Source organism: Protopterus annectens, chromosome 17.part0 (assembly GCF_019279795.1).
Source record: "Protopterus annectens isolate FY-2018-M chromosome 17.part0, PAN1.0, whole genome shotgun sequence".
Classification (NCBI taxonomy): Eukaryota; Metazoa; Chordata; order Ceratodontiformes; family Protopteridae; genus Protopterus; species Protopterus annectens.
Window position 1 is genome coordinate 629,906,468 of NC_056751.1, and position 9,955 is coordinate 629,916,422.

The window sequence follows — 9,955 nt, forward strand, 5'->3', positions numbered from 1 at the left end:
TAAAGCTGTCTCGCTATGTTAAATCTGTTTAACATAGTGAGACAGCTTTAAAAAAAAGCAACGAAGAAAGGAAGATCTCCGTTACTTTTTTTAAAGATGTCTCGCTATGTTAAACTCCTTTAACATAGCGAGACAGTTTCCAAAAAGCAACGGAGATCTTGTGCTCTCCGTTGCTGTAAAAAAGACATACTAATGGAAAAAGTCCGGGCGACTGGACCTTTTTCCATTAGTATAAGTCTGATTTACAACGTGCACGCTGACCAATCAGTGTGCACGTTTTGGAATATTAATGGGGGGGGGGGGTCGTTGTATAATACACTAGTTAATGCACAGCAAAGTCTCATGTTAAATTTGCTTACACTGCACAATAACAGCATTTTCAGTGAAAATGTTCTGAGAGTTTGGCCTTGTGGCAGATCTCCTTCAGTATCTGAGTCAGGGGTGGATTAGGTGACCACAGGCTCTGAAAGAAAAGAGAAAAAGTGGCAATAAAGTCAATACTTGCTCTTAAAGATAAAGAACCACTGTGAGTCAGAGCAAGAAAATATGGGGTATTGCAAGAGTCGAGAGATGGTAAGAAAGTTTATGAATGTAAGGTCAAAATAGGTTTAGCAGGAGGTATACTGATACAGAAACCACAGTAATTCAAATTATTAGAACACAGCACTTATACTGATAAGCCCAATATATCATCACTTTACAAACATTGTATTAACCAGTATGTCAAATTGATACAAGTTATATGACAATAATTTAACATTTTGAGAAATTTTGTTTGACAGTTTGTAGAAAAAAAATTAAAGGTAAGTTAGTCTACTACAAACAGGAACTGCAATATGAAGTGAGGGAAAACAGGCTTATGGTATATTTAAAAAGTCAGGGAAGAGAATTTGATAGAAATAAGGAAGTAAGAGAAAAAGGAAGAGTTCACATTTAGGGATATAGTTTATTCTGGTTTTGAGCAAGAATAGTAGCTAGAAAATCTTTCAGAGTGGTTCTGAAAGATGGGAGGGTACTGACCTGATGGATACAGGTAAGGACTTCCAGGCCTCAACAACCCTGTACAAGTACAGACAAAGCCCAGCAGATTTGACAGATTTGTAGAGTCACCGGACTGCAATAGCTGACCGAGTGCTTAGCTGTGTAGAATGTTTATTAGTGCTGGACAGGCAGACACTGGGTAATTTTATCAATGGTAAAAAGCTGTGTATATGTTAGTTGATGGGGCAGTTCTAACCAATTTAGGCTTTTTACTGCTATACATTGGTGGGTTCTGAAAGGGGTATTTTGTTGCAAGTTTAGCAACTTTGCTACAGCATTGTTCAAGTTTTGTGAAGCCTGGAGGTTAGTGAGGATGGGAGTGCTATAAAGAAGTGTGGGGAGGAGATAAGTAGTGTCAAGAGTAGATTTAGTTGTGTCAGTGAGAACATTTTTGGCTCTGTGAAGCACCCTAGTTTTTGATGATTTTTTTCTTATGCAATTTTGTATATGCAGGTCGAATGTAAGATTATTTACCATCACCACTTATTAGATGCCGCGGTGGTACGGCGGTAGCGTTGTTACCTCACAGGAAGAGGTTCTCCCGTTCAATTCTCGGCTGGGCTAGAGAGTGCCGTCTGTGTGGAGTCTGCATGTCCTCCCCGCAGTTGGGTAGCGTTCGAAAGACATGCGTGCGTAAATGGGCGTGCCTTCATTGAAGGTTGAGCTGGCACCTTGGCGTTTTGTAAAAATCTACTGCCAATCATTAGCGGACCGGAGTTCCGCTGTGGCGACCCCTTACCGGGAAAAGCCGAAAGACAAACAACAAAAACAACCCCTTATAATTTGCTATGAGAGGTGACTTCAATGGTTGTATTATCAAGAGAGGACTTATTTTGTTTTTCATGAAGAGGGGATTTGGGGAAAAACAGTAGTAGTTTTTTGGGCTGATCAGGAGTTGTGAATTACTAAGCCATGTTGCAGTGGCTGTTAAAGCTTCCAGAGTAATTTTTTGGAGGTGTACCATGTTGCCAGATGGGCAAATGAGAGTGGAATCATCTGCATATTGTATTAGGATGGCCTGTTGTGTGGATGCATAGAGAGTGTTGGTGAAAGTTAAAGAGGAGGGGAATGTTAAAAAGGAGGGGATTAAGGATAGAGCCTTGTGGTACACTGATGATCACTAGGAGTAAGGAGAGAGCATAGAGTACCATTTTATGACAGACACCTATTGGGCAGGTAGCTTTTGAACCACAGAAGGATGGGCTGAGAAAGACCTAGTGAGGACATCTGAAGTAGAAATTTGCTGAGACAAACTGTATTGAAGGTTTTAGATAAGTTTAGAAATAAGAAAGAGACTAGTTTGCTGTTATCACTGGCTTTATTGATAGTATCTATATAGGTTAGAAGGGCAGTGCTAGTACTATGGGAAGGACAGAAGCCATGTTGTGTAGGAGATTTGAGTTTTTCCTGCAGGAAATAGTCTAGCAATTATTTCTGAAAAATTTTTTCAAGTATTTTGGTGATGGCAGTTAATGCTGCTATAGGTCTAAAGTTGTCTGTTGAATTTCCTTTGTGAAGGATATAAAGAGAGAGAAAGTGGGATTGATTCCTGGATTGGCCTATTTATAAGGATCGAGACAGGATAGGCAATGCTATTGGCTGCTATTTTTAGGTACTCGTTTGGAAATTCATCAGCTGAAGAACAGCATGGTTTAAGTTTAAGAGTAGTTTTATATAGGATGTGGGCACAGGTTTGAAAGTGAAGTGGATGTGGGTGTACATGGCTGTTGGGCAGGGTCAGGATTAGATGTTAAGGAATCCTTGGTTAGAGATGCTATACTATCTATTTTGAGTTGAAACGTACTGCAGTTTCTAGTGGTGAGTTATCAGGAGAGGGGTTTGTGTTGAAATTTTAGCTGGGATGTAAGATTTCTTAAAATGGATAACCAAAGTTTCTCAGAGTTGTGTTTAGTATTATTCTGAAAGTTATTTAAGTTTTTTGTCTTAATTTATTTGCTTTTTTTTAGTACAACTGTGAAGTATTCTGAAGTTAAGATATTAAGATGTTTTATATTTCTGACATTCTGTCCACACTTTTTCTCTATCCTGCATCAGTAAAAACAAAATGAAAACTCCAGCAAAGCTAGAACTTCCACTGAGTGACCTCCCAAACCTCTTGTATCAGAGGCACATGGAATATATGCAAATGATCATTATGAACATCAGGTGTTTCAGCTAATTGGCGATTCTGAATGCCCATGACATGCATATATCCCATGTGCCTCTGATACTAAGAGGTTTGGGAGGTCACTCACTGAAAGTTCTAACTTTACTGGAGTTATCATTTTGTTTTTACTGATTGGTTTTTCAGTGACCTTCTCACTCATTCTTTTAGTTTATTTGGAATATTTTTGCAGTGACCCTATTGATAATGGACATCAGCTGGGTATAACAGCCCTGTGTTTCTAATCCTTAGTCATTCTGCTTGTCCTGTGCTGAGGTCATAACAAGGCCGAAATATGCTACCCACACAGCTAGTGGGGTTTGGCTTTATTGGCCTGAAATTGTCCATTAAAATGACAAAACAAGTCATGGGCATTCAGAATAACCAATTAGCTGAAACACCTGATGTTCATAAGGATCATTTGCATATATCTCATGTGCCTCTGATACAAGAAGTTTGGGAGGTCACTCAGTGGAATTTCTAGCTTTGCTGGAGTTTTCATTTTGTTTTTACTGATTGTTTTTTCAGTGACCTTCTCACTCATTATTTTAGTTTATTGTTTGGGATATTTCTGCAGTGACCCTAATGATAATGGACATCAGCTGGGTATAACATACCTGTGTTTCTAATGCTTAGTCAAACACACTGCTTGTACTGTGCTGATGAGGTCATAAAGCTGAAATATGCATATCCACAGCTAGTGGGGTTTGGCTTTATTGGCCTGAAATTGTCCATTAAAACAACAAAACAAGGCATGGGCATTCAGAATCGCCAATTAGCTGAAACAGCAGATGTTCTTAAGGATCATTTGCATATATCCCATGTGCCTCTGATACAAGAGTTTTGGGAGGTCACTCAGTGGAAGTTCTAGCTTTGCAGGAGTTTTCATTTTGTTTTTACTGGTTGGTTTTTCAATGACCTTCTCACTTCATTGTTTTAGTCTATCCTGCATCGGTAATCTACTCTTTTTGGATAGCCAAACTGCATTGTTTGTTTTTAGTCTCTTCCTTCTCGATCACACCTCCAACATTTGTTATCTACCTGAGGAAATATTCTTAGAAGTCTGCTTGGGGTATAAAAATTCCCATGCAAACACTTCCAAGCACAGATCCCAAACCTCCTGACTTGGCTGCATTCTTTGGAGACATACATATGTCTTTTCATTGTTTTCTTGTAAACTGCTTTTCCAGTCTCTCTTCCCAACCTTTTCTAACCTCCTCTGACTGATTCTTATAGCCATCATGCAATATTTTATTTGCCCTACTAATTATCCCCTTTTAATGGCTACTTCTGTTCTAGATTCAACTAAAACTAACATCTGACCATGAACACACTGTGATATCATACAGACAAAAAGTTCATGCAACCTTTTATATCCAGCTGACAGGTACTACACAGATTAGTATCCATTAGTTACCTGGTATACTCTTAGCATTTTACAACATGCACAGAAATGTTTGGTGAAATGAGCACACACTATGAATTTAAGTACTTGTGGCTCTTTAGATCAATATTAATGAACCAAAAAGGAAATAGACATTCTGGATGCATTAAATTTACACTTCTGATTGGGGGAAAAAAGAAGAAAAAACTTGGACCACAAGAGTTCAAAAGAATAAAATAACTAAAAACACTACTTACCTTATTTGTTTGAGCTCTCGCGGATGTATCTCCAAGTAATACAGTACTCTGCCAACTGCAACCACCACCTGACTACTGTTACAAGAAGCTACGCTTATATTTTTGCCATTAGGTTCTTTCCACTCACTCAGCAAGGATTTGGGCTCCTGGCTAACAAGGCGCACTGATGCTGAGGTAATCTAGAATAAGAAAAAATACCTAATCAGAACTGGAACAAGTTTTCTCCTTTGCTGTAGTTCTGTGTATAAAAATCATCAAATTCCCGTACTTGAATTGATTACAGCAAACTTTTTTTTTTTTTTTACAAAATAAAAGGTATAATGCCAACTGTTACATCAAATTGTGTAACTTCTCCGTTATCTTAGGCCAATACACACTAATGAGGTACGAAGTAATTTCACTCACTGACTATTTATTACATAAAATTACAAGAGTACCTTTCTTCTCCAACAACTAGCTAACAGGCAAGTTAACATTTATTATCTTGTTAAAACCCAAGTATGTGCACTGGAAAGAGGCACAAAGTATTAGAACCTAAAATCTGATATGAAAGAATCTGTCTGAGATAGCTACAAGAAACAACAGATTCTTATTTTTTTTTTGACATGCACACATCATTGTTTTGTTCTTACTATTATAGTTTTCTGCAATGTTATTTTACTTTAAAGATGGTTTTTGTTGATGTTTTAAAAGTCCCAGATATGGCAGAATACAAACCTTGTGTTTCTTGTGGGTGTAACTGATTAACAATACCTGTTAATTATGGAAGAAACTGGAAAGTTCGCTCATCATAACCCAGATGTTCAAGGTAAGAACAGTGAGAGTACACACTGTAACGTGGGAGTAACGCTGCAAGGAGACATCTCAGCAGATGGTCTAGCTTCCAGAACTTTCAGATGTTACCACACAATGCGGTCCTTCCTATAGTTCAGATGTTAAAAAAAAAAAAAAAAAGTACGGCCTAAAGGGGAAAATTAATGGCTTCACTTCTTTATGTAAAATTTCCATTGTTTTTAGGACATCAAAATGTGTGCTTCAGAGTCCCACAACGAAGGGAGGGAAAGTTGCCCTCAGTCCTCAGAGCAAGTCTGAGGTGCAACAGGATAGAAGGCACATTCCTAAAAGTGAAAAAGAATTTTCCTCATAATGCAGCAATGATCTTACTTGAGCATCTATGATTACAGATCATGCTCATATAACCTTACTATATTCACCATAAAGAACAGTGCTGCAGCACAAATTTTAACAAGCTGAGATAAAGTACTATAACAATACCCAAGCTAACCTCAAGTTTACAGTGGAGGAACACTTAATGATCCTGCCATATGCCTAGAGATGATGCCTATTTTGTAACCCAATTGAAGGAGTGAATGGAAGTCTATCTTGTTTCACAAACTCTCTACATAGATGTTCCTGAAAAGACTGCAGTAGAAGAAGTGACCTTATGGAGTGTGGTTTAGTCACACCTTGCAACAATTTTCCATGGTGGTTATGAAGAAAGACATGACTCGGCAACCCTTTGGACAGGGTTTGTTTAGAAAAAAGTCATCCCAATTAACCAGGCATGAAAGATAATAGCTGGTAAGAATGCCTGAAATTCTTAGATGTCTATCCTGATTCAAAAGGTGTATGATTTCCCCTTCAGCTATGCAAGTTTGGAAAGAAAACCAGAAATATGAGTGGTTTGGGTTAAACACCACTTCACAGACATTTAAGCAAAAATGAGAGATCATCTTATGGGCTACCTTTCCTTTGTGGAAGCCTATGTAAGGTGCTCTTGGACAGTGCTTTAGAAGCTGCAAATGACATGCTACCGACTAAGGTGATGGTTATGAGAAATAAGAAAGAAGAGGAACAGCAATGAGAGCCTGAAACTTAGACATTATCTTAGCTGAAGTAAGTTCCTAAAGAAGAACAGTCGTCCAAGTACAATGCTGCAAGGAAGTTGAGTCAACAAGCTCAAAAAGAGCCTCAGGCAACTTTTCAAGAATAAAACTGAGGTCCCAGGAAGGAGAAAAGGAACTCCTGGGAGGCCTGATAAAAATGACACCTTTAAAAAACTGTTTGACCTCAAACCTAGATGCCATTAAGAGGAAGGGCAGACAATCAAACTGTTGACAGGTGAGCTTCAACTGAAAAATATGCCAACCCAGCACGGAGAAGATCACACAAATAAGAGAATCAGAAGAATCTGCACTGAAAAGGGATCCTGGTTACAAGAGAGGCACCAGACAGAAAACCTCTTCCATTTACACAAATATGAGTCCCTGTTAGTGGGTTTCTTGGCATCCTGCAGGACCCAAAGCACAACCTCAGAAAAGAAGTGCCTAAAAGGGGTCAAAACCCTATCACCCACAGCATCAGATGAACAGTTGAAAAGTGAGAATGGAAAAGAAGCCCTTTGTCTTGTGTGAAAAGGTCCAGCCAGTGAGGTAACTTGTGGGGATTGCCCCAGCCAAGTGAAAAAAAAAGGGAGAACCAATGCTATCAGGGCCAAAAGGGAGTCACCAGCAGGATTTTGGGGGAGTCTTGCCTGATGTTCAGCATGACTCTTGGAAGGAGGAAAGACGCACAGAAACATCCTCTACAAAGTAATAGGCAGGGCATCCACGTTCCAAGCCAGAGGACTTGGGAATCGAACAGGAGAGAGAAAGCTGTCTGTCCAGAGGGGAGGCAAACAGATCTACTTGAGGTATACTCCACCGATGGACAATGTCCAGAATCAGAGTGTTTGCCACTATGTTTTACTCTGAAGGAATTTAGACAGCTTGAACAGTCACTTGACAGTGGACACCTAAATCCTAGACCTGAAGAGCAAGTCTGCAAAGAAGGTAGGACTTTGCCCCCCCCCCCCACTTCGTGACTTATCACATCACTTTGGTATTGTCAAGGGTCCCAAGGAGAGAGGGGTATGAAAGGCCTGAAGGGTTAAAAGGAGAGCTATCACCTCCTTGATGTTTAGAGGCCTGAGACCCTGGACCTTGAGAGAACCAAAAGAAGCTCCCCACCCCCTGTTTGAGGCATCCAAAAACAGCTCCTTAGCTGGGGCTGTAGGTTGGAAAGGAAGCCATGGGTTGAGAGAAAACTGATGAATCCACCATTGAAGCTCAAGCATGAGAAGGGGAAGGAAGAGAACTAGGAAAACCAGGGGATGACCGTGTTGAAACTACAATTACTTGAGGTACCACTGGAGTTTTCTCACATGGAGCCTGATCAGAGGTATCATAGGAATGGAGAAAGCCATAAACCTGAGTACCCTGAGAAAATGTTTGTGTCTTTCAGCTTTTCCCGGTTAGGGGTTGCCACAGCGGAACTCCGGTCCGCTAATGATTGGCAGTAGAGTTTTACATGCTGGCTTGTTGGGCCTAATGCACAACCTTAAACGAAGGAACGCCCATTCACGCATATCGCCACACAGAAGACGCTCTAACTGAGAATCGAACGGGCAACGTCTAACTGTGAGGTAACAACGCTACCACAGCACCACCGCCGCAGTTCCAGTACCCTGAGAAAATACTGACTGCAATTAAAGCTAGAGGAAGAGGAGAACGGAAGAAAGGAATCGGGGAGAGAGAGAGAACCTTGGGTAAAGGCAGCATGGGAATGGTCTGGATCCTGCAACCAAAAAAACATGATCCTGAGAAGGAATCAGTACTGATGTTTTGAATGTTAATGGTGAATCCCAAGTTTTGCAGCAGAGAAACAGTAAACGGGAGGTCCTGAAGCAGAACCTTGGGGGACGAAGTCTGAATGAGCAGGATGTCCAAATAAGGAAAGATCAAAACTCCTAACAACTGCAAATGGTGAACACCCTTGATGCAGTAGAGAGGCCAAAGGACAAGGTAAAGAACTGAAAATGCAAGGAAGAAACAGACAAAAACAACATTTCCTGAAAATGAGATGTGAAAGTTGGAACCCTTGGGATACAGACATAACAGAAAAGACAGGGGAGTAGGAAGAGGGAACAAAGATTGAAGGGACAACATCCAAAAAGAGTGGACTTTTAGAAAGGGGTTGATTTGAGAAAGATCCAGAATTGGTCTCCAGATGACTTCCTTTCTGGGGACCAGAAATATTATAGAATAAAAACCCTTCTCTTCTTGGGCAGACAGCACAACAAGAATGGTACTCTGGGCCAAAACAGCACGGAGCAACTCTGGAAAGAAAGGAAACTGTTCCCGAGAAGGTTGAGGGATGCTCAGAAAGGAAGGAAAAGACTACCACATAATGAAATACCCCTGCTGGATGATGGACAGAACTTGAGAGTCCTGTGTGGCCATTAACCAACTTGGAAGGAACAGGGAAAGATGAAGGGACAAGGGAATCTGGCTGAGGGAAAAGGGAAGTAAAACTTCAGATGGAACCTGGTTTGTCCTAAAAAAGAGGTTTCTGAAAAATAGGGGTCTGAGTAGACTTAGGTGGAGGTACATGCCCCAAAAGAACCCTTTTTACATTTGGGGGGAGAGAGAGAGAGACTCTGAGAAGAAAAGCAGATTTGGAAGGATATTTCTTCTGAAACTTAGGCACAGGTGAAATAAAAGTATATTTCAACTCCTATAAGGCCTTGCCCTTATTCTGGAGTGAATTAAAAAGTTCAGCAGCACAGCCAAAACTATTTGTATTATTAAGAGGAGCATGCAAATGGCCTTAATGTCATCAGAAGAGCCAAGAGTAATGCGTTAGAACAGAACAAAATGCAGCAAACCTAGAAGAAGCATCATCAGCATCCTAACTACACTTAACTGAGTGGCAAGCCACTAGAGAGATAGAATCCAACAAGAAAAGAGCAGAAATCTTCCCTTCAAAATCAAGAAGGTCAGAAACTACCCAATAAACCTGAGAAAGGTCGAAAACATGCTTAGTTATACAAGCCTGGTAACTGATGGCCCTAAAAGCCAGGGTGGCAGCAGTATAAACCTTTTTGACCAGTGGGTCCATGGACCTAATACTCTTATCTGAAAGAAGCAGTTTTGTAGAAGGCAACAGCCTATAGGGTATGTCAGAAGAGATGGACACCATGGAAGAATCAGCAGAAGGGCAGTAATCCAGAAATTTACAATAATCAGGCACCTTGAAAAACCTTTCAGCTAAAAAGTATACAGAAGGACA

The 9,955-nt window shown here is 40.3% G+C and overlaps 1 protein-coding gene across 1 annotated transcript in view; it reads right to left on the bottom strand.

Moving 5' to 3' along the window:
- Positions 1-9,955, bottom strand: part of DDB1 (damage specific DNA binding protein 1) — a 2,836,764-nt gene that overhangs the window by 2,042,093 nt on the left and 784,716 nt on the right. The window contains exon 13 of the mRNA XM_044059793.1: positions 4,847-5,025. Coding sequence (XP_043915728.1) covers positions 4,847-5,025 — 179 coding nt within the window. The remainder of the gene's footprint in view (positions 1-4,846; positions 5,026-9,955) is intronic.